Source organism: Erithacus rubecula (genome assembly GCF_903797595.1).
Source record: "Erithacus rubecula genome assembly, chromosome: 12".
NCBI lineage: Eukaryota > Metazoa > Chordata > Aves > Passeriformes > Muscicapidae > Erithacus > Erithacus rubecula.
Window position 1 is genome coordinate 9,872,535 of NC_136664.1, and position 25,242 is coordinate 9,897,776.

The 25,242-nt window shown below is 41.8% G+C and overlaps 1 protein-coding gene across 5 annotated transcripts in view; it reads left to right on the forward strand.

The window, feature by feature from the left end:
• The window catches only part of LOC306807113 (uncharacterized protein), a 237,198-nt gene extending 233,480 nt beyond the window's left edge, over positions 1-3,718 (forward strand). For all 5 annotated transcript variants that reach the window (XR_013775633.1, XR_013775634.1, XM_079316405.1 and 2 more), the window contains one exon: positions 2,401-3,718. Coding sequence is in view for 1 of the 5 variants with exons in the window: in XM_079316404.1 (XP_079172530.1) it covers positions 2,401-2,430 (30 nt within the window). In the remaining 4 variants the exon portion in view is untranslated. The remainder of the gene's footprint in view (positions 1-2,400) is intronic.
• Positions 3,719-25,242: the final 21,524 nt, after the last annotated feature.

Sequence of the window (25,242 nt, forward strand, 5' to 3'; positions counted from 1 at the left end):
GTTTATTCATCTCTCTGTGTTAGAACTGTGACAATTGTTAGTTCACTTTCAGGTGGACTATGGAGGAGAAAATAAAAACCTCAGACAAAGAAAAAAATACTAAATAATTAATTGGTTAAAAGTTTTTGTGGCATTTGGGATCTCCCAGGAGCAGCACATAAGCCCAATTGCTGTTCAGTTAGGTAAAAGTAAAAATAGAAAATGCTGTGAAATTAAGATCATGGGTAGAGAACAGAATAATATAATTTATGGTAGAGATGAGCCTATTGGTCAGTCATGAAAGTCTAATATTTAGGGGCTGTATGTTTCTCAGCTCTTGGCAACTTGTAAATTTTTACCCATTTCAGTTAATTTCACAGTGAGCACAGTGCCTCAGTATGTTCTTGTCGTGGGTGGTTTTGTGTACCAATTCAGATCTTGATTCCATGATGAATAAAGTAGCAACCAAAAACAGTGGTGGATTTTGAAATATTTTTTCTACTTACTCAGCCTCTGTGTTATCTATCTGCTCTACAGACCAGCCAACTAAAACAAGTTTAGTTTATAGTGAGAGAGCATGTTGATGTAGGTGATGGAAACTGTGCTTACTGGCTAAGCCTTCTCCATGCTGCCTCCTTCCCATTGTCAAATTGCTTATTTGAAATCTAAGAACTAATATGTGATGGAACCCAAATCAGAGCAGTCTACAAGTGGGCAGACAGCACAATGCAGAATTTGCTCATCTAAATGTCATGATTACTTGACACCGATTCTTTGTGCCCTGAAGTACACTTTGAAGGTGTTGTTTCTTTTTGTTTAAATTTGTGGACAAATTATTGCATTTCCAAAAGCAGTTCTGTATATGCAAGTATTCTATTCTTTTGTAATGATCATTTTATGTACTAAAAGCTGCCAGTAGTGCTGATAGTATTGCAGCCTTTGGTGTATTGGCATATGATGAACTGTGAGACTGAGATAACCCTATAAAAATATGTGAGGGATCCAAGATGCTGTGAGACTCTTGCTTAACTGCAATGGTTAAAAAGGCATGGCTGACTTAATGCATGAGTGTTGAAATCTATGTCTGGAATTATGGAAACAAGTTGAGAAACATGAACAGAATTGATTGTTGATTATTTTCCTTTGTAAAAGCTGGGAAAAGATGCATTGTGCTTTTCTGTGGTGTTCTTTTTTGGTTTTGTTTTTTGTTTTTGTTTTTTTCTTTTGTTAACTTATATTTTAATATGAAGTGTCATTCCCAAAATGAAAGTAGTGTCCTTGGGCTGGTGGCAACAGCTGGAGTTGCAGAAGTCATAAATAATTCAGAGAGGGATAAAGGGTAGGGGAATTTTTTTGTCATTTGAATCTTTATTATGTGCACACGTTTCATTTTAGATATGGCATCATTTGAATTCATTCAGTATGATGATTGCACTGACCTGTCATATTTATTTTGATGTCCCTTCGAAGGACCATATGCTCTGTCCTCAGCATGAAAATGATGCAAGTTGTGAACTGAAAGGCAGCTCTGTTCCTGTAGGGATGAAGCCCCTCACTTCCATTGTCACATCAGTGGGTGTACAGCTGCACTGCAGTAGAGAAGGTGGAGTTGTTATGTCAATGCAGTGACTAAGTGGCAGTGTAGCCTAGCAAAAGGTGGAAAAAAGGGCAAAACCCATTTGCATCAAGGTACTGTATGGCATTGAAAACTCAGCTGTCACTGAGGGCCAGTTGGTGTGAGGAACCTGGCATGTGGAAGGTGGAAAGGATTAAAGCCAGCTAGAAATCTGCCAAGGTGGAGGTGTGCCATGGTAGCTTTAATGTGGGAATACAATTAATTACTCTGTATGCTGGAAGTGGGGTTGCCATGAGCACAACCTCCTGGGGTTAGTCTGGATATGCAAGGCTCAGAGCTTCTGCTTTGCCCAGTCCATGTCCTCCTTTCCTCTTGAAGCTGCTTGCTTAGTCAGGCAAAATCTTGGGTAATGTTTTTTGGGGGGGAACAGAGGGAGAAAATAGGCAATTGTAGTTTGCCTCTTAACTAATTCTGCTGTAACCATTGCATCTGGTCCTTCATTTATTTTGTTGGTATGTTCCTCTGGATGAGTGTATGTTTTCCAGAAGTTACAGGCTTGAGCTCAGCCATGTCCCATAAGTAATGAACTGCATGATAATGAGTAATGTCTGGTGCTGTGGCTAAAGCACTGGTTGGTATTAGCAATTCACAGCTGGTGGATAACAGGACTTTGTTGCTATTACCTTTGTATGTAATATTAACACCATAGGATTGCAACCACCTTGATATTTTTGTGGTGTAAGGTGTGCTCATGCCAGGGGCAGAAGGAAGCCAAGTAAGTGCAGGTTAGTGAAGTACAGCAACTAGAAGCTGTGAATAACTATGAAAAATTGTTTCTTTTCTAGATCCTGCCATCAATGACTGAGCTTCTCTGAAATCTTCTTATCAGTTACTGCCAAGATGAGGAAGATAACAGGAAGGAGGAGTACTTAAGTGGCTTTAATGATAGTTAATTTCATCTGTTTATCAAATGACAGGCTGTTTTTTCCTCAAAACTCGATTGTCATGACAAGATGCTTTTGTAAGTCATTTTTGTAAAATAAAACTGACAGTTTTTAGGCTACAAAGAGCTGTTGTGTCTTTCTATAGAATGTTGTCATTATGGTAAACTGCTGGAAATTCTTTATTTTTTAAGTAATTTGACTTGCATACTTTGTTAATTTGTTTGAGTGTCTGTTGAATGCCATTTGAAAAGTTTCTTCCCAGAGTTCTTTTATTCAATGGAGAAGTAATTGTAACAATACTCAATTTATTATTGTCTGAATTACTGTTGCCCTAGCCTCCTGCAAAAATGTTTCTTTTTAGTAATTCTTAAACAAATAAGAAATGAATGAGGTTTTGTCCCCTTTGTGTTTTGATCATCATATTTTGCCTTTAAGTAAAAGTGTCTTCAGTTTTTTGGAATGACACAACACAAAGAAAGGTGTTTTGGTTTTGTTTTTTTTTTTTTTCCCAACAGCACATGTCTTTTGTTCAATGATTTTTTAATATGTACATTGCCAAGATACAGTTACTGGAAGGAGAGAGAGAAGCTGTTGGGAATGTCATGTTATGCCAAATTAAGAATTATTAGCTCTTAGTTTCTGTGCAATCTCTTCGACTAGAACTCAACCTATTGCGTCTGGCATATACTTTGACTCTAGTGGAACTAATGTGTCCTTGGAGTAGCATTTCAGAGTAACTTCAGATTCATGGTTTTTTTCACAAGTCTGCTTTAAACTGCTGGGATTAACTTCAGAGAAGGCGAGAGATACAGGCTCCTTTGTCAGCAGCTGTGCTGGTTAAAGGAGGAGGCTTCATGCACGCTTGCTTGCTCCTTCTCTCCCTGCTGGGGAGGCAAACTGGGCTGTTTCCCTGAGCACACCCAGACTTACTGCAGCCAGAGTTAATGGTGTTATCAAATCTTAGTTATCCAGCACCCTGGGTCATGTTGGTGAAAGGGCAGGGCATACACAGACCAGCTTTGCAGATGTCATGTCTGGGAAGGGAAGAGTGTTGCTGAGGACTGGCCCTGGTGTGTTGCCTTTTCAGCAGGTGCAGTTACATCTCTGGGATGTGGTAGAAATTGGATGTGTTAGAAAGCTGTGCAGATCTGTCATGCATAATATTCACATTCCAGGGCCATCCTGGAAATTGCAAAATAAACCCGTGCTCTTTGACTTACTCCTTGTGTGTGCCAGTATGAGGGGAGAGAACTGGTGTGAGTGTGTGTACATGACTGACACCTATTTCAGGAAAATGTATCTAGTCACAGTGTGGGAATGGTACAAGTGTTTCCATTATCTAGAGAACACACTTTTTACTTTACTCATCAAAGAGGCTGCCTCAGCCACCACATGCCTCAGGAGAACTGCTTTTGACACGAGAGCTGCCTTGAGTGGAGAAGGGAGAGCACCTCTAGCAGGAGTGGCTGCTGTTGCTTCTCTACAGTTTTGAATCAGTACATGCTGGAGTCTAGTGAGGCATCCAAGCTCTTGATATTCCCTGTGCCAAAATTAGAATGGTATGGATAATCTTTAGTACTCAAAGACATACTGGGTAAATGCAATGAGCAACTCCTTCAACACTGACCCCTGTGCAAAGGCCATGGGGTGTGGGTGCCTTCCTGGAACTGGCTTGGGCATACAAAGAACAAGAGGCTTTCTGATCTGTCTGAAACCTGAGAGCAGCAGCACTGCTTGCATCTCCTCTCAGGGCACTGCCAGGTGAAAAGAGCACACTCACAGAAAGGGCTGAGCCTCCAGCTCAGGTTGTGTCATCCATTATCTTTTATTTGTCCTTAAGGTGAAGGATGAGGAATATGCAGTGGCCATATGGAAGGGAGGAAAATAATGTTCCAGGTGTGTAAGGAAGGGGCAGGTGTGGTCCAGCTGTGGGAACTGTGCCCTGTTCCAGCAGCCAGGGCTGAGCCATGGCTGAGCTCTCAGTGCTGGGTTCAGGAGTGATGTGCCTCCCTCAACGACTCACATGTCTCCCCTGACCATGAACTAAGTGCAAATGAACCTCCACAGCTCTCTGAGACAGCCCATTATTCATACAACTCTTTTTATCTTCAAATGGACAGTTGTAGTACCAAGATTGAGATATTTAATAAAATACTTGTGATTACCTAGGAATCTACCTGCCTGCCTAAGTGGTAGTACACAGTAAACCCAGGAGTGCAAAATAACATTTTACATAGAGCACTGTCATGGATGTTAAGCTGATGAGTAAAAATTTACATCCAAGCAATTAAAACAATCAAATACTATAGTTAAACTTCCATACTGTTTATGTAGTGCTAAAAAGACAAGAAAATAAAACTTCAAGGAAGGCAGGTTTTCCTCTTACAAATATTCCAAATAGTAGGTTGGTTTCAAGTAGACTTCCTGACTCTTTGGTGATTGCTGCATTCAGTCTGAATCTATCAGGAATCCCAATCATAATGGTGTGTTTATTATTATAAACACATGATTTCTATATATGTTCTCCATAAATATGTTGGACAAAACATAGTTTAGCTTCTTAAGTGGCACTATATGGTTATTTTCTAACTCCTTTAATTTCAGTTCTAACTTGACTGAATAAAAGGTGCATTCCTGAAAATAATCTTTACATCTGTAACATGACACTTTACTTTATATGACAGTTTGCATACTGCAGACATAGCACAGCATTTTTGAAGCAATATGTGTTGACAATACACAGAGATAAAAATCAGTTTATGACAAACTAAGGAGCAAACTTTTAATAAGACTGATGAATCATTAGAAATTATTACAAAGGGAATGTTAGATTTTCTATCATTTGGATGAGGATGAAATATTTTTATAGAGGTATATGCTAGAACAAATGTCTGGGTGTGTAGAGAAATTCCTCACAGTCTTCTGTGGCTTTTACAACTCCTGGGGTCAGACTGGGTCATCATAGACATCCTTGGAAGGGAGTGAGAAGTCTCAGTGTAGAAAATATCTGTAGAATAGCAGCTTCCACTGAAGAGTTACCTAAAGTTAATTAAGCTTATCTTCAAAAAAAGGATTGGGAAGGGATTTGGGAATGTTCCTGTTGCCTAGTGCCATGCCTTTTTCAAAGATCCTCTTTCACCTGAGCACTTGCTCCTGTAGGGTGTTTCCTTGGCTTAGGTGGGTTTCTCTGGTTCATCCATCCTCCCTCCATCCATATGAATTAAACAGCACATGTGCATTTTTTTCCAGATCAAATGTCTTCTACAAAGTGTAATATTGCCCTTCTGCTAGAGATAATTATTAGGTTGAAAATAATCTGACAACATCCTGCTGTGGATAAATTAGGTTTGTTCTCTACTAAGATTAGTTAACTGGCACCCATTCACTAACACATTACAAGAAAATGATTGCAAGTTGATTGTATCCAGTTATCTGCCTTTTTTATTTTTAATGGGCTTTTGTTGCCATGCTGTCACCACATGTGTGCAAGTCATACTTCTCCAAGTATCCTACAGCCTGGGGAGATGGTGTTTGCTGTCCTGTACCATGAAAAGACTTGTGGGCAGAAGTGTCTGGAGAAGGGGAGAAGTTGTCTCCTTGCAAATTTCTGAATCATGTGCACCTTTGGTTTTGGCCAACAGGGGTGTGTTCTGCTCTATGGCAATCAATACATTACCACCAAAGTCCAAAATGCCAGGTATATTTAACTCATGTGTTTAAATAGGTGTTATTATTTTTAAGCTTGTACATGCAAGCCTGTTTTCATGCAGAAGTATATATTTTACTTGGGAAGAATGCTGTGCAAATCAGAAAAAGCAGAAAAATTGTTTAAAGTTATGTGCTAGTGTTTAAGATTGAAAAAATAACTGTGAGATCTTTATTTCTTTGTTTACGATTGATTAGGGTTAGAGTTTTAAAAGCTTAATGCTGACTCTAAGTGCTTTACAGTCAGTCACTGAGAAATATGGACTTGGCACAACTCAGGTTTCTGTCCTTCAGTATATCCATTATTGTAGATGCTGAGTGGTCATTGCACATAAATGACTGTTTTTGGGGTATTTTACATTTTTACATGTTCAGAAAAATACTTTGTCAAAGCAGCTGCTGGGTGAATGCAGTAATTAAAGAACTGTACTGCTTTTATTGAATCTGACATGTGCTGCACATTCCTTAAAACTCAGTATGTGAGCAGAATGTTTCCAGGATTTATTGAAGGCAGACGTCTAGAGATACTGGGGAGCTTTTAACAGTAGTAAAGATAACTTGCAAGTTTTATGCTGTTATATAAATCTGTCTTTAAGAAGAGAGCTGTTATTGCAATATATTGCTCATGTTCTCCATATTTTGTCCTTGTGTATGTTTTATGTATGTACTTGTACACCTACATACAAATGCTTGACCTGAGCACTTTTATTTGACAGTGATTATATATTCTATTTAGTATTTATGTGGGAAAAAATAGTGTTCTAATGCTGATCAAGAATATCCATTTGCTTGGTACCAAAAGTAATCTGCAGTATAGTGTGGGGGTTTAAATTTTATTTATTTATTTAAACTGAAATACAGCCCTGCTTAGTTTGAATTACAGTTCTTATTGTGTGAGTGTCGTGGTAGCAAGCAAGGAATCTTACTCAGCATAAACTGAGGCTGGGTTTCAGTTTAACTAGTGTGATGAGTGCAATGTTCCACATGTGTGATACTTTTGCAAGTTCTGAAAAAATAGACTTGTTTACCTATCATCCCTATTTCGTATGATTTCAGAGTAGAATGTTGTCCTTGCCGTTAAATTACTTGGCTAAAACTAGCAAACTTTCACCTGTATATTTTGTAATGTTTAGACCTTAAGCACTTTTCAAGCAGTAAGTTTGACTTACCATTGTTGCACACTGTAAAATAAAATACAATGTTAAAATACATGCTGAAAGAACATTCTTCATCAGTTATGAATAAACATGTGGAAAAGCTATTTTCAAAATTTCAGGGTTTTTGCTAAATTTTTCCCAGTTGACTTTGTATTATCTTTAATGTGGGGCTTGGAAAAGAGGTTCATTTTCCTCACCAGCATGCATAAGGTGCTGTTGTGTGTCGGTGTTCTAAACTTCTAGGACTGTGTTAATGGAAAATACACTTTATAATTTTAGCATTGTGTAAGGTGTGCAGTAGAAATTAGTTTTATGCCTGGTTGTTTGCATGAGCAGGCTGGGTATTTTTAAGTGTCTTTGTAGTCCAACAAACTCATTTTATGGACAAATCTTTTCATATTGGGTTCTGCAAGTTGAAAACAAAAACATTTCTGAACTACTCATGTGCTTTAATATTGTGAGTCAATTCCCACGTGCTAAAGTGTAAACTACTAACTAATCCATAGGAGTTTATGCAGCAGAAAGTCATTTAATTAACACTTTTAATTTCAGCTATGAAAGAAGGTGAAAATGAGGGCTGGAGAATGGAGAGAGGCTTTGCTTTTCATTGCTGAAGTCTCCCTGCACTGTAAGTCTATGATGCCCGTGGTGCACAGACCATCTCCTGCCTGCTAATTAAACCTCTCCAGTGTCCTCTCCAGAAATCTGCTGGAGAAGTTTCTTTCAAAAAGCACTACACCATCATAAATAAAGGAACAGTACAGTATGTAACTATTATGCACCACTCACTTGGCAGGCTATAATTTAATAGAACAACAATGATCAGACCAGTATATCAGTTAATTTTCAAAACATTTTATTCCACGCAAATTAGCTCAGGTCCTGGAGGGCAAAATGACAAGAGGTTACTCGTACACTATGTATTTAATTAATTGAAAAATGCTCAAATTGCTTTTACAGTTGTTATTAAAAAGTAGAATCAGTGTTGCCAGTGCTCAACCATAATTAGAACCCCGGGGAATTAAATATTTAGCATTAGTAATGTAACAGCACTTAGGACACAAATTTCTATTTTTGTAATGAAAGCAATACAGTGTAAGTGCAAATGGCTGAAACGACAGCTGTGACAAGCAAACCAGCCTGGGATATTTCAATAAGACACCTCGTTGGACAGCGAGTCTTACTGCATTACTCGTTTGTAAGAGTCTAACTCCCCATAGCCAGGCAGTACACCCAGCATTGGGGTTTTTAATTGCTCTGAGCATGAACGGTGGGCAGGGTCAGCCCTGGCTGGGAGGGACCCGGCGCTCTGCCCCAGAACACGGCACAGGTCGGTGCCTCTGGCCGGGCAGCAGGGCTGGGCACGTCCCAGGGCAGCCAGGAAACAGCCCTTGTTTGTTTTAAGTTTAATTACACTTTAAGCATAAGAGCTTTCAGTGATACAACGTGAAAAGTCGGCTATTGGGCTCTAATGAGCTGAAGTGGTAGATGGCTGGAGACCCTGAGGGATTCATTCACTAAATTAACTGGATAACAGTACTTGGTTTGGGCACGGTAGGATGGCTGAGCTGTGCTTAAAGTCTCCCTTTCAGAGCTGTCTCTCATTCCTGCTTTCCTGCTAAACAGTGCAGAGGCTTCCACTGCCGTCTGCTACAACTGTTCAGCTTGTCACAAGTATTGTGTTACCAACTAATAACTAATAAAGCATATTTGACTCCATTTCTCTTCTGGTTTGCTGGGTTTTTTTCCCCTGGAATGGCAGGGGAAGGAGGAAAGCTTGAACACACTTGTTTATCTACTGAATAGAAAAAAAAGCTGCATTTGGGCACGGCATGCTTTGGCCTTCTTCAAGCACTGATTTGTTTCCCAGAAATAGGACAATCAGGCAGAGGGATGGAATACTTGTTTTTGAAGATGCTTTTGTTCCAGTTGGCACCTGCTTGCAGGACAGAGCTGTGTTGGAGCCCACGTAGCAGGGGCGTGCTGTCTGGATGGCACTGGCCCAGCACAGCCTGTTTCCTGGGAGAAGGGAGCAGGGACTGCCAGGGCCACTTCCAGCACCAGCAGCAATGCCCCACCTGCTGCTCTCCTGCTTTGTGACCACTTTTTCCTGCTGCAGGTCACTCTCTAGAGAATCAGGAACTTCAGTTTTGTTTGTTTCTCAAGTAAGTGAAAAATCTGAGAAAACCAGCTTTTCTCTAGCAAGTTTATGAGTTTTGGGCTCAGAGTGTAGGAAGGAGCATTTTTTGAGTACTGAAACCTGGGACATCTCTGAGCTTCCCTGGGTGCTTGCATTCTGCCTACTTTGATCCAGCTCCCTGAGCCTTTTCCTGGCTACCAGAGACTTGCAATTAGAAACCCTTTGTGCTCTGTAATTTGTGTGTGTGATGCACAGAATTAAGGTACCCAAGGGTTTGATGTAATTGTGAATTACTGCTGTGTGTAAATAATCCTCATCAGCTCTTACTTTCAGAAATAAAATGGTGGCATTTTCCCACTCTCCTTGCCTTTGATGCAATGAGAAGGCCTGGGAATAGAGCTGGGTCTTGCCAGCAGCCCTGACTCACAGCAGGACGAGCTGCACCTGGACTGAGCTTTCTGTGCATCTGAAAGCTGTGCTGAGCCTCCTGTGGATGAGCCAACAGCTGCACTGCCATGACAGTAGCACCACTGCTGGCTGTCTTGTCAGTGATCTGGGCTCTAAGAAGTCTCTGTTCTGGCCTGGGACGAGATAGTTATTTATTTATTTATTTAAAGTGTGTGTGTCTACAGAGCTGTTCTTTCTAAGGCTTTTGAGGCTTGTGTCGTGTCTGTCATTGCCAGGATCAGTTCCTGCAAGCCCTGCAGCAGTTGGTCTCTCTCCCTGAGGATGGGGAGGGAGGGGGCTCTGGGCTTTGGTTGCCTGGAGATTGGCAGCTGGAAAGGCGTGTCTCCCTTCTGCTTTAGTTTTGTTCTTTGCCATCTCTTCTTCCAGGCTCTGTACCCCCTGTGCCCAGTGCTGTAAAACACACAATGGCAGCCTCAGACTTTTGCTGGTTTCTCATGCTTTGAGGATAAAATTCCCTTTTTGCCTCCAAAATCCACCAGCATTGCCTCTTCAGAGGCATGTTACAAACTATGACATCACCAACTTCTACCTTAAAAAATAGACTAAAAATACAAACTTTAGAGAAGGTTTGTCCTGCCCAAGGCCATTAAAGTTACTTTAAGCCTCTCCATAGCCTTGGCTGCTGCCTGGTGGGTACAACAATATGCTCTGATCTCTCTGGCAGGCAGGAAGAAAGTAGACAGGAAGAGGTGAAACAAAAGTTTTCCTTGAGATCTTCCTCCAGTCCAGCCTCGGTCATTTTGACAGCCCCTGATGCCTAAGGCAGGGTTAAATTTTAGCACATTTCATTACGTTTCACTGATTAAACAGTTTTTTTCAGGGAATAAAATTATATTTTTTAATATGAACTCAGACTAACACCCTCTTTATAGAAGTTGTAAGTCCCAATAGTATTGGTAAGTGTGGTATTGTCATAACCAAGTTTTTTGAAGACACCTAATTGACCAAACATCTAGCATTGTGCTGATGGATGTTTCTGTTGTTTAAACAAGAGAACCCAGTGTGAAAAATCAGATTTACTGGCAAAAATATCTGGGCTCTGCTGCAAGTTTTTCTGCAGCCCTGACTGTATGATTCTCCAAAGGCTTCTTGATTTTACCAAGGAAATAGAGCAGTTCTCTGTTGATGCCATGCTAAGAGAAAGCAAATGATCTGAAAGTAAAGTACAGCTGTGTACAGGAGTCCTGCTCATTTTTTCTACTTACATTGTAGCTTCTGCTGATACTGATTCTCTTCTTTCAGTAATTGTCTGGCATGAAGAGGAAGTAGCTGGACAAGAGAGTTTTTCTATGCTTCTAACCCTATGTTGAGGCAATGTTAATTTATTTTCTATGTCCCTTTTACATACTGCCTCTTATTTAATGGCTTGAACTTCTAAAAATACTCTCTGAAAAAGTTTGCTTTGCTTTTTGTGACTTGTTGCTCATACGCCTTGTTGTATTTCTAATATCAAAATTATATTTTATACACACCCCTGCAGTATTTTAGATCTCTGATTATCTCCTAAGGCTTTCATTGTGTGTCTTTTGTTGTTTGCTTTTTAAATTTTTTTTTTTGGGGTGGGGAAGTTTCTTGTCATTGTGTTGTTAGGGCTTTTTTGCCTGGTTGTTTTTTTCTGTTGTTGCTTTTCTTTTTAACAATCCCATCCTCAGGTAGTTGCTAGTGGTATTACATAGCCACCACTGTAATGTGATGCTTCAAGTCATCATCAAGCTTTCTGCAATCTTTAGGACTCAATTCTGAGGCTGCTGCTGGGTTTCCAGCCAAAACCCATGAGGCTGCCAGTGCTGCAGGGATGGGAGCTGCCAGGTCCTGCTTGCAGCAATGACCCTTCCAGTGCTGTGGCAGTGGCAGCCCATCTAACAGTGCTAGCAGCCTGGGTCCCACGGGCTTTGCTACTGCTTGGTTATAAATACAGGAGCTAGTCCCCAAAATAATTCAAAACTTACATGCAACTGCTCCAAATTGGGTTCCTGCTGGGTTGTGTTGCTGACCTACGTGTTCCCAGATGGCTGGAGCAGTTAAACTGGTGTTACTGACCTGGGCCACATTAAATGAGCAGGGGGCAGGTTTGGGTCCCAGTGGTGGGGGTGGGAGCTGAGTTCTGAGCTCTCAGGGTTACACTCCCATTTGTGTGCGTGACGATGAAATGAATTGGTTAATGAGTGCCTAAGCATCTGTTCAGCCTCTGGTAGATGCTTTGCCAAGGTTCAAGTTCCCTGAGGAGGATTAGCCACCTGGTCTGGTTTTCATGATATAGTGACAAAGGGGACACCCACCTTTCATTTTACTGCTGAGGATGGCCAAATGCACAGGGTCTCCGGGAGGTCTGCGAGTTTGATGTCTTTTTGTAATTTAACAATTACTTTTGTAATTGTTACAATTTAGGTTACAGCAGAGCCTGCAATCACTGTGTATTTTTATAGGAAGAGTGACATGTACTCACCCAGTGTGTCTCAGTCTTGCCAAATAGACTTATTTATTTCCCTTTTTCTCAAATGACACACAGCTCTTTTCACACAATTATCTGTTGCTGTATAATATATATAATCAATATACACCATAGGGCAACAAGAAGTGGTGATAAAAAGAGGTTTAAAGAGAAAAATGAGCATTTCATAGCCTGAACTTAACAATTAGGCTTCCTGAAGTGTCTAGATGTTGCTGCATGGACAGCATTATGACTTGATGAAAGGCCTGCACTAAAAGGCTTAAATTTATGTGTGGTAGTATTGCTTTACGATGAGCTTGATTTAGTAGGGGTTTGACCCATCAGACACAATACAGCAAAGGAACTTAGTATTCTTGATAGACAGAAACATTACACATTTGTTGCTGAACTTTGAAAAAGCTGAAATCATGTAACCAGCCTGGATAAAGTCAATTAAATGTATGGAATCCTGTCAAACTGCAAGAAGTTTTGGCTGGATTTTAGCATCTGGGTTACCTGCTGAAGCCATGCAGAGTCACTTTGTGATGTTGGTTTGTTTTGGGGGGGGGGGGGGGAAAGGAAGGGGTGGTGGAGTTTTATTAACCTGTGTCTTGTTGGGCAGGAATAAACCCTGCAGAGAGAAGCTGGAGCAGCTGGGTGCATGTGCTGAGCTCTCTGGGGGAGAAGAATCTGAATTATGATGAGGTACCTTCAGCTGGGCTGCATTTATGACCCCGATGCTGCAGGACCCTGTGCCCAGGGGCAGCCCATGGACAGATCTGCCCCACACTGGGATGGAGCAGGTGCCACCATGGGGGAACAGCTGAGGCAGGACAGTGCTACAAGAGGAGCTGCTCCTCCTTGCCCCAGGGCTTTGTGCAGACACCACGGGTGTAGCCTGTTGGCAGAAAGAATGGGAAGGAACTTCAGAGGTGTGTCTGCTGGATTTGGCAGTGGTTTAGGGCCTGTGGGGGAAAGGGGACAATATGACCATTTGGGCTGATCATCCAGATGAGTGTTCAGCTTTGAGCAGCTCATGAGTAATCCCAGAGTGGTTTGGGTTGGAAGAGACCTCAAAGACCATCTAGTTCTGTCTGCCCTGCCGTGGGCAGAGACACCTTCCACTAGGCCAGGATGCTCAGAGACCTAAGCTGGCCTGGAGGATTTCCAGGGATGAGGCAGCCACAGCTTCTCTGGGCAACCTGAGTCAGGTCCTCACCACCCTCATGGTAATTTTTTCCTAATATCTAACCTAAACATCTCTATGTACATTTTTTCCTCATATCTAATTTAACCCTGCCCTCTGTCAGTTTGAAGTCATTCCTTCTTGTCCCATCACTCCATGCCCTTGCCTAAAGTCCCTCTCCAGCTCTCTTGGAGCTCCTTCAGGTACTGGAAGGTGCTATAAGGTTTCCCCAGATCTAAGAGATTTGAGAAGCCACAGCTCTCTCACAGGTGTGCTCCAGCCCTCTGATCATCTTCATGACCCTCATCTGGACTCACTCCAACAAGTCCATGTCCTTCTTATGCTGTGGGTCCCAAAGCTGGACACTGCTTCAGGTGGGCTGTCCTGAGAACATGGAGAGGAGGAGAATCACCTCCCTTGAGAATTTGCTGCACTTAGGGGTCCCCAGTGCCACTAAGTGTGCTGCTGCAACCTGCCATTTTTAGACAGCCTGTGTGTGAAAGACATATTTACAGACTGTGCTGCCAAAGCTGAAGGTTGCCCTTCCCAGATTGACTGAAATAATTTGTAATTGCAAGTTCTGGTCCTACCTTTTATTTGGCTTTATGTAGTCAGTGTTATGTACCCAGAAAAAAGGTGATGTTTTCTGGCAACACAAGGGAGGACCTGCCAGTTGGGCTGGTCACCAACAGCTCAGGATGCTCTACAATTCTTAGCTTTAGCTTCTGAACTTCTCTGCCATTTAGCAGTGGTTTTATTTTTTTTTTTATTTTTTAAGTAAAATAATGATTGAATAGGTAACCCGTGGAATATGACCAAGAATAACATCGTAGAAAATTATTCTAAGTTTCACAGTTGGTCTTATTGCAAGGTTTCCTCTCAGTCCCCAAACAAGACTTACCTCTGCAGGAGCTTGCAGGTGGGAGTCCAGGCAATCCATGCCTCTCCAGCAAAGGCTTGCTTTGCTGCAAGGGTCCCTGTGGCTTGGAATTAAGAGGTGTGAAAAATAATGCACAGGGACTGTTTTTAAATTCAAACAAACAACCAAGTAGCATCATGTAAATGATTGCTTTCCCTTCTTTTCCTTTCCAGTGAAAAGTTTTGGAAAAAGCATCTGAGAAATTCTTTCAGGTTTCTAAAACCTTGTACAAGACCAAAGATCTGAAGCCCCAACCTTTCAGCTGAGTGTAACAGGACCCACACTGCCTGGTGGGGTTTAGTGCTGCAGCTGGGTCTCTGAGATCCTTGAGATCAGTTTACTAAGGCTGGTTTTGGCAGATTGTACCAGTCTCCCAGTGTGTCTTTTACATATTGCAAAACCATTCATTTGATATTCACCAGCATCAGCTCAAACCCACTTTGTGAGTAGTTCTGAATTTCTGCATGTGTTTTAAATATATTGGATTTGCCAGGAGTGAGAATAAGCAGCACTGGGTGTTTTACCCTTCTGATTTTGAAACTTTTTCTGCTGGTTTGCTTGCTGTAGCAGATCACAAGTGGATTTCTGAATTTTCAAACTGAAATGTAAGTCTAAACTGGCCTTTCTGAGGTAATGGATAGTTTAATGAAACTGGATGAATGAAACCTTTTTTAATTAAATATGGCAAGAGTAGTAAATAAAAGTTGTGTAAAATAATCTCACTTGGCTGTGTGCATGCAGTCACAGAGGCAGTTAACAGATGATCCTTTCCACTTAAGGTTATGTGGATTTCCTATACTTCTTCAGTCAATTCTGTTGCTGACCAATTTGTCCCACCTCCCCCATGTGTGAGCCCACCTGCTTCTTGTAAGGGCTGGGGTGGGTGTGCTGGGAAAGCTCATAGGATCCTTGTTGGCTGCTCAGCCTCCCTTCCACTGGCTGTGCCTTTTCATCTTTGTAAGTGTACAAAGGGAAAAAAACCCTATCTTGTTAAAGGCTGAGCTTGTCTGCTGGAAAAATGCCCATTTGCAGGTGAGAAATTGTCTGTCTCAGGACAAGGGAACTGATTGTTTGGCTCTGTCTGGCTCTGAGCAATCTGGGCTCTGATGCTTCCTCTGGGAGATTACGTTGCTTAATACATCAGAGTACCAGGAAGTTGGTTCCTTGCCCTGGGTATTCAATTTAAAATTTTCTTTAATTTAATCTCATTACTGAAGCTGGCGAGAAAAACAAAATATTTTTCAGAACGGGGGTTTGCTGGTTTCTCAGAATCTCTCAGCAGCCTGAAACCCTGTGAGTCTCCAAGGGAATTGTCTGCAGGTGCCAGCCAGGTTGTGAAGGTTCTGATGGACCTTCTTCCTGCTCCCTACAGACCCCTCACCAGCTTTCCCTTCAAGAGCCCTGACTGATTTCTGTAGGGTGGTATTACATGTATGACACATTTGCATGTAATTACTTTGACCTTTCTAAGCCTAGTAAGGCTTTGTCATGGAAGAAAGCATGCAAAAATGTGAATAGTTCTAAAACATGAGTAATTAGGGGGAGATGGGGAATGTGTGTGAGTGTGCATCAAGCACCTGGTGGCTCCAGCAGCAGCCCTGCTGTGACCCAGCTGGAGATGAGGAATGGTCCCTCACCAAAGCTCCTGACTCGGAGGCAGCACACACGGGTTTTGCTGTGCCCTACACAGATTTATTTGGTGACCCTGTACAAATCACTTAACCTCCTTGTGCCCACAGTCCCTACAAGAAGGATGGTGTTTCCCTATCTCACAGAAGTGCTGGACACTTAATTCATTAGTGCTTATAAAGCGTTCTCAGGTCTTTTAGAGGAAAATGCTGCATGTTCATGAAGACTTAATGTTGATTCATGTGCAGATTCTGAGGTCTGGGCCTTGGCTCCCCAGCACTGGGATAAAGGCTGTGGCTGATGAGTTCATTTTTCTCATGAACCTAAATCTTCTCTGTGCTATTCCAGGACTTTCATAAAAGAAATTCACAAAGAATATTGAAAAATAAGTATTGAAATGTTTCTATTTTATGATGAATTTTGTATGTTTACTTTAAAAATATCTCTAAAAGCTTCCAATGCCTTTTGCAAGTGTCTTGACCCCATCTGCTGAGCCATGTGCTGATTTTCAAGAGTAGAGTGAGATGCTAAGAAAATAAATATTTTTTTTTCAATCCATGCTTTATCTTCTTATGTTTTCTGGCTAAACTTAGAAATGTTCAGAGATTTAAAAAAACCATAATAGATATTCAGATAAATGTTATCATATTCAGCATGGTGGGGCATGTCATTTTCCATTGGCATCATGTCATAGGCCAGTGTAATATGTCACAAGTGTTTTATTGCACTGGCTTCATCACGTAAATGAGAGGAGACGAGTTGCAAATCAAATTTACTATACCTCCCTTTAGTATATACTAAACAAGGGAACAGCATAGATGTGGCTAATACACAGTGTGGCTGCAGCAGCAAAGATCTGGCCTCAAATGTTACAGGTTATGAGGGACAGGCAGTTTGTTGCCTCTTCCTGTGTGCTTGGCAATACCCTTTATTATCTACAATTAGAATTGTGTCTCAGTTCAAAGGTAAGTGCTGGAACAGGCAGTCTGATGCAGATTTGGACAGGAAAGGGCAGAGGTAGAAGGGCATTTGGTAAGAGTCCCTTGTTGCCTTTTGCTTTGTTAGGGCTGTGACTTCTCTTCAGCCACACAAAGTATGGCAGACCTGCTCACTTCCAATCCCTTGGCTTCAGTCCACCTTTCTAGGAGGAACTCCTCATGTCTACCAGTAATGCCTTGGAAGAGAATAGGTTTCAACCATTATCAGATTAATTTGAAACCTTGAAAGTGAAAGTGAAGAGCTGTTAGCTTCCCGTGGAAATCAATATCTGCTCACTAGGTGTCAAGGGAGGCAGGGGAAAGTCCCTCAGCTTCAGACACTGAATTGCTGCTGTTGGCTGCATGGTGAGCTTGGGTAACTCCATGAAAAGACATCATTCAGTCATACTTATTTGGAAGACTTGCTGTTGAGGAATAGCAAGGAAGCCAAAATAATTACCACAATTAAATATATTAGCATTTATTTCAACAACATGGTTTAATCTTAATTTACAGTAAAGCTTCATATCTAATTATGATAATTAGGTAATTTGGTAATTGTAGGTTGAAATAAGTTTGTAATAGAAGTGTTACAAACTTCTTTGGATAACTGAGATTGCTATTAGGTTTCTTTTGGGGTGGAAAACACTTGTGCAAGGCTGAAATTTCTCTATAGAAATTCAAAGCTCGAGCTAGAGAGAACTGTAGAAATAAATGTTACTTATACCTTGAAAACATTAATTTCTCAACGTTGAGGTATGATTCTTTAGAACAAAAAATCTGTCTTGAAAAATATGATCATCTAGCATTCCTCTGTTTGCAGCATTCAGACAAAGAAAAATTACACAGAACAACACTGAGAAACCTTAGATTGGGTAGAAAGGGAAAAGGTGGAGGAGGGAGAGAAGAAAGGGGTCAAAGGAAGGTGATTACATGGCCACTAGGAAAATATGCTCTCCGGGTGCAAATTTTGCTGTCCTGGCACAGCTGCTGAAGCTGGGAAGGATGTTTCCACAGGAGGTGACTGCACAGCCTTCCTTAAACTTGGCCTTGGGCTCCCATTGCAATGCAGTCCCATGGATATGGAAATCTCACAGTGCTGCTGTCTTGAACATGAAATCTAAGACAATGATGCTGTGAACAAGTAGCTAAAAGGGACACATGGTTTATTTCCTTGTTCAAGAGGGAGTGTTTCAGCCCTGTTTTAGCACACAGGGACTGGTGGTGGCTGCCTGGCTGCAGCAGGTTCCCCTCCATCTCCTACAGAGTAAACACTGCTGGCTGATGATCTTAGCAGTTTGTCACTGCAAGAAAGCTTTGAAATATCCTTTTTTCCCCCCTGAAAACAATAGATGTTATCTGTGGGAGACTTAGCTATTCTACCTGTGCTAGATTTTCACAAGCATGTGTCCATGCAAACTGTAAGCTGGTAAAATTCTCTCAGTATTTCAGCAGGTTGTTGTGTCTCTATAAATAGTCAGTTATGTGGGAATTGTTCACCTTCTCCTGTGTAATGCTCATTGGTAAAGAAACTCACAGTTGTATGCTTCTTTTTGTTTAAAACCACTTTTTAAAAAATTATCAGAATACATTCTTCTCTCAGAGTTTTTTATACCACAATTCAAATAATATGCAGCATCTTCCAAATACTTTGTTACTAATTTTGCATTGATGCTCTAATCCAAATATAAAGCATAATTTTAAACTGGGATATAATTCAGAAGATATTACCTATGAGTGGGGATGGGACCTTTTCTGGGACTGTCATTAAAAGAACATAGTTCCCAATCACAACCTGCAGATCAACCACATTTGTTTGCAATGTGCCAGGCAGAAAAACACACCTATTTGTTTAGTCAAGAAAGTTAGCAGTGAGCACTGTGTTTCCAGAGTGCTCTAGGCACTGTGGTGACATGGGAGGGTTGATCTGGATCTGATTGAGTCCAGACCAGGATTCTGGATATCTGGGGACTCTGGAGAAAACTAGAAAGCACAGAAACTCTGCCTGGATGAAAATCCAGAGAACCCCACATGTCAGGAAGTTGCTCACTGAGCTGCAAATGGTGTTTCCAGCCATGACATGACAGGTTTTTGATGGCTTTAGAAGGATTTTGGGAGTTGCCAGTGGTCTGCCTTGCAGAGCAATTTGAGTACTGGGTTATGCCTTTAGTTGTGCATCATTTGTCATTGTCCTGAGCAAGTTCAATCCAATGTAGATGCAGGATCTGAGGCATGGGGAGGAGGGCAATGGCAGAGTCTGTCTCCCTGCTCTAACAGGGTTTAAGTGATGGGCAGGGTTGGCAAACCCCAGCAGAGGAAGGTGCTGAGGTGGCTTCTGTCAGGCAGGGAGGGTGTGGGTGTGTGCCTGGGACAGGCTCAGCCCTGGGACACTGCAGGGAGGGCAGCAGAGCTCACAGGGGAGGTGTGAGAGAGCAGGGAAGGAGAGGTGCCTGTGGCAAGGCTCTGAAGTTCAACACAGGGCTGCGGTGAAAGGGGAAACAGGGCGTGTTTGATTCCCTTGAGAAAGTGCTTTTATTTTTTTAAATGTTTCTTGTCTTTGACAAGTCAGGTCATGTATGCTGATACTCAGGTGTAAGAAGCTTGCCTGCTTGTGTTGATCTTGGAAGGATCAGACCTGTAAGAGTGGAGGCAAACTGTATCTTGACTGGAAAAATGGAATCCTGTTTTCACTTTTACCCTGTTTCTCCACTGTTTTTTCCTTTGCCCAAATGTCTTCTCCTTATTCCTGCCTCCTTCCACTGTGCACATTCAGACACTGAGGTTTAGAATATCTATTTAAAAGCAAAATTGGTTATAATTTATTTACTTTTGGTAAACATGATGTGTTGAGTAATAGCAAGCACAAATAGAAATGTCCAGAGCAGCACCATTTCTTCTTTATTCTGGTATTGCCAACAATAGGGAAATAACTATTTTGGGAAGAGAATGAAAACCCCTTCAACTGCTCCCCAGGCCACAGTCTCACCCATGTACTGTCAGCACCATCCCATTCAGACAGGGCTCCTTAGTCATTTGGATTGCAAAGGGAGACAGGCTTCATCTTTTGTAATTAGGTTGGGTTTTAGAAAAAGGTTCTTTTCCCAGAGGCCAGTCAGCACTGGAACAGGCTCCCCAGGGAAATGGTCACAGCACCAGCCTGATAGAATTCAAGAAAAGTTTGTACAATTCTCTCAGGCACATGGTGACTCTTGGGGATGGTCCTGTGCAGGGCAGGAGTTGGATTCAATGATCCTTGGGTTCCCTTCCTACTCAGCATATTCTGTGATGCTGGAATTAGTTGCTGGACTCCCTTCAATTCATAGTTTTTGCTAGTTTAAGAACTTTTCCTTCAACATTAACGCTTTTAATACAATGCCATTATTTTTTTCTGTGAAGTAGTCATGTGGCAGCAGTGGAACTTGGACACCTGGCCCTGTCCTGGGGCAAGTGTGGGGATCTGCCCCCTTGGCTGGGGAAGCAAAGCTGCTGCAGGTGGGATCTGTGCAGTGCAGGAGCCAGGGCAGGGCCAGGTGCTTGGTTTTAAGGTGAGCTGCTGTGTAACACTGTTTTTGGTCAGGCTACAGGATGGTTAGTCAGGAATGAGAATGAGCTCCCAACACACAGTCTCCTGGAAACAGTGATATGGAAACACTGGCAGCAATCTGTTGTGGGTGAGGCCCTGGGAATGGTATGAATAGGAGTTCAAGGAGATGTTCAATGTAAAATTTAATCAGCTTAAATGGATTTGTTACTGGAGATAGCAGGAAGAGATAGATCCTTGCAAGGTTTTATTTGTTCTTGGGTGTGAGTGGGTGTTAAACTTCCAAGATCCTCCTTTTTGTTCTACTTCAGCTTGAATGTTTGGCTTCGTTTGTTTTTGAGTAACTAGAGTGTTTGGAAGCTTAGTGTGGATAGAGAGAGATAGACTACAGCTGGTAATAATAGCAGAGCCTTTTATGCTGTCAATGTAACAGTTGTAAAACAATTAGGGAGAATTATGTTAATAGCAGGCTTTGTTCACACTTTCCTTGCCCAATTTTCCTTTTTTTTTGTGACGTGCCTTTCCTACCATGCTCTAAGAGCACGTAAACAGTAGGGCTCTGTGTGTTTGTATTGTGCATGGCCAGTGTTATCCATTAAACTATGGCTGGATGTAGATCTTCTGAAATTTTCACAAATCAATTTTCCAGTGCTTTGGCTATTGCATTTTAACGTGGCTGCTCCTAAACAAACAAAATGATGTTTTCAGGAAGCTAAGACAGGATAAGAAGTGATTTGTATGGGAAATGGTGGCTGATTTTCTCGGGCTGCTGCAGCTGTTTCCCTCTGTGGTAGGAACAAAACCCCTTCAAAATCGATCGGATCCATGCTGGCTGAGCCCTGCTCCCCACGCACAGGGGCTGGGCTGAGCCAGGGCAGCCTGACCCCCTGAGATGCTGCTTTGCCTGGCTCACTCCTCCCAGCTCCAGACCAGGGGTTGGCCCTGCCCAGCAGCACTGAGGCTGATCTGCAGGGTGTCTCTTGCAGATAATGCAGCCCATGTGAAGGGCATCTCCTGCTGCTGTCCCATACCCCATCACAGCATTCACTTCTCTCCCTCCCCACACCCAAGGCACCTTCCCTACAGCCCCACCTGTGCTCGGCACTCCTGGTACTGGTGAAGGGCTTAGCACTGTGCAAGATCTGAAATGAAGAAAGCAAATGCTTTTCTGTCTTTTCCAGTCAAGAACCAGAATGATTACGCTGAAATGAAGGGCATTATGAATTAGCTATTTCACTCGGGTCCCAAGGGAGGGAATAGGTACAAAAATCTTCACACTTACTTCTTCCCTCCCCCTAAAATAACATGTACATGTAGATGATCCTTTAAGAGACACTTCCCAAACTCCATTTACCTTGACAGCTGTCACTTGGCACTTGTAGCTGTCATGGCAGTGTGTAGTTTTTCATGGATTACCAGCACTGGTGGGTTTTTTCTCTTTATCTGCCCCCAGCCCATCAGCTGGCCCTTCCATAACAGCTTCTGGCACCTGGCTGGGGAGATTGGTGCAGCTCCGTGCAACTCTGTTTACTGATGTGCCTTTTCCTGTAAATATTACCAGCAGCACTCGTGGAAGGGATGTGTGGCAATGGAATGGCTTCACCTTGTAACAGTTAACTGGGGTGGCAGCTCTGCCTTGACTGATAATCCACGAATCCTCGTGTTCCGGTTACTTCGCTAAATAACATGTAGACATCCTGCTCTGAAGGCTTGTATATGATAGTTAATTAGACAACATTTAATTTGGCTTAACATTTGTGTCAGTTTTGTGGAAGTGAGCCTCCATAATTAGGGAATACAGATCAGATTTCTGTCAGACTTATAACCTCTCACTCTAATTTAATGCTCGCTCCTCCGGTGCCGTGTCACACTGGGTGTGCAGGATTTCCCCTCCCCACCCCATCTTTTCTGCTTGACTAGTAAGAAAGTTGCCCATTTAACACAACTGACAGCAAATGGGATTGTTCATGGAGATGTAAGGGCAGGAACTGAGCTGGACCTGTTTCTGAGAAGTTGAGCTGGTCCTGCAATTTGTCTGTTGGTTTTCTGAAACTGTTGGAAGTGTTGGGGCATCTGCAGCATTCTCAGAAAATACTGGATGGACTATCTGTTCCATTTGTGGGTCAGGATATGATGTAACTGCAAGTTTTACCATGAAAATATGTAATCTAACTCGGCAGTACCCAGTGTTCAGATTTTAATCAACACAGCTGCTTTCTGCCCAGTAACCTCAACGCTGGGCTGCACATATAAAAGAGTGAACATATATACCTTGTGAATTTGCTGTTGTGAAAGGTTACTTGTATTGTAGTGATGCTCCTTCAGGATGAGTTTTGTGTGCATTTGAGGTTATACTGTGGTTTCCAAAGACCTGAACTTTCCCCAAATGTAGATATCAATTTTGGTGTCTAAGTGAGAGGGATCATCATGGCTTCACTAGGGTGTAAATAGCTGGTGTAAATCTGCTACACAGATTTATTAAGTGAAACTCGAGACTTATATGTGGTCATTCTTGTCTTATCTGTAAATCCTTGAGACCATGCTTTGCATGGAAATCAACATTATGTCATTTTAGTCACAGAACATTTCCCTTTTGTAGTAAATTATGTCATGTGTCATTCGGAAAGTGATACTCTGCCAATTTTATTTTTTTTGGGGGTGGGCAAGTAATGTCACGTTATGTTTATTCAGAGACCAAAGTAAAGACAATTAGAATAATAATTGTAAATTAAATAATTTGTCTTTATAGTGCTATGTTGCATTGCATATGTTTGTGGATAGCTTTTAAAAGGAGGGGTTCTGTATTCTCACATCAGCCATAGATGCTTGCAGGCTGAAGAGATGTGTGCTGCATGCTCTAGATGAGAATCCTCCCAATGCTGAAACTTGGAATTTAGTGGGAGATGGAATATCACATATGTGGGAAAGGAAGGAGTTCAACAACACTGCCCTGGGCTTAAATTACTTGGATGTGTAAGGCGCTGTATTTGGTGTATAAACACATTGCTAATAAGAGGAGTTTAACTGTGGTGCCAGCACCAGTCTGGCATCCCTCCTGGAGAGCTGTGCTCAGTTCCCTGGTGGGTTCCAGAGCTCTGTGGGCTGCTGGGAGCCTGCACCAGGTGTTTGGGAGAGGGACAAAACCTCACAGTGCTCTGACTTGGGAGCATAGTCTGAGTGTTGTGGTAGCAGTGAGTGCATTCAAAAAAAACTCTTCCTCTTGCTGAGACTTGCTTGTTTATTTGATGCAGGATGTGTCTTTTTGTGTGCATGAAGGATTCCTCTGTGAAGCTGAAGAGTGTTGCTGTAATTATTTTTGTTTTGCAGAATCTTTCCCTGAGAAAGATACTACACAGGCTTTAAAATGTTACAGTCTGGGGCACCACACGTGCTTAGGATCCCTTCTGTATCAAATACACTTCATGGCAAAGCTAAAGAAGTCAGTGTCCTATTGAAAGGGCCTTCATGTCCTGTCTTTTCTTTGTTCAGCAGGGAACAAAGTTTGTCATGGTGAGACACCAGACCTTGCTGGGCTCAGGCAGCCTCTCCAGGGTGCAGCAAAGGGGCCCTGTCAGCCTCTGCAGAGGGCATCAGACCAGCCAGCACTGATTCCCACAAGATGAGCAGCATCTTGGGAAGGGCTAGACTGGATTTTCGGATCTTTTGGTTCATGGAGGAACAGAAGAAGCTTGGCATGAAGATGAAAAGCCAACAACAGCGGCAGCGTCCCAGAGGTTGTGATCACACAGGCAGATGAGGTGGGTGATAGACAATACCTCCTATGAAATTCTCTTTTGTCTTACCTGGTTTGTATTCTTGGCTGTGATCAGAAATACTGCTTGTTGTTTCTAATTAATTCTTTAATTTTCTTTTATTTGTATTTTGAATTTAGCAGAATTCTATTTCACGTTGGAAATGTTCTCCATCTAACCCAAAATGCATTAAAAAGGCTATTTGTTTAATCAGCAGGATTTTTTAATCTTATTATATGCTGCTCAAAAATGAATATTTCTTTGTATTGTACAGTACACATTTACATAAATTAGTGTTATCCTTGGTTATTTTGCAACCCATAATTTATACGCTTTTTAGTTTTATCATAAAATAAAATCTTGGCTCTAATATTATGGGAACATTTTTAGCATCATAGCAAATTACCTTGGGAGGAACTATTACACAGTCAGTAAGCTATCCTACTTCAGTTTAAAAAAAAAGAAGAGGAACTTAAATGTGTATCAAATGCTCAGCTTTCACCAGTCTTTCATTTTTGCAGGTTTTTGAAAACTGTAAATTCGTAAAAATTCTAGTAAAATTCATCTGGAGCATAAAATATTTGCAACATGGTTGGTTGTTTGAAAAAGATCCAAGATTTATGGCTTAATTTAATTATTTTTTAAGTGTTAAGAGAAATTTCCTCCTCCTACCAGGCTTCTTTGTTTGTATATTACTTTTACAGAGGGTTCATTTTGAATATTGCATTCAGAAATGTTGACAAAACATTTGTCAAGAATTTCTTTGAAATAATTTTGCAAGTGCCCAATCTTTCAAGGTACTGCTAAACAGAGCTCTTGTCTCTGGGACAATCAAGGC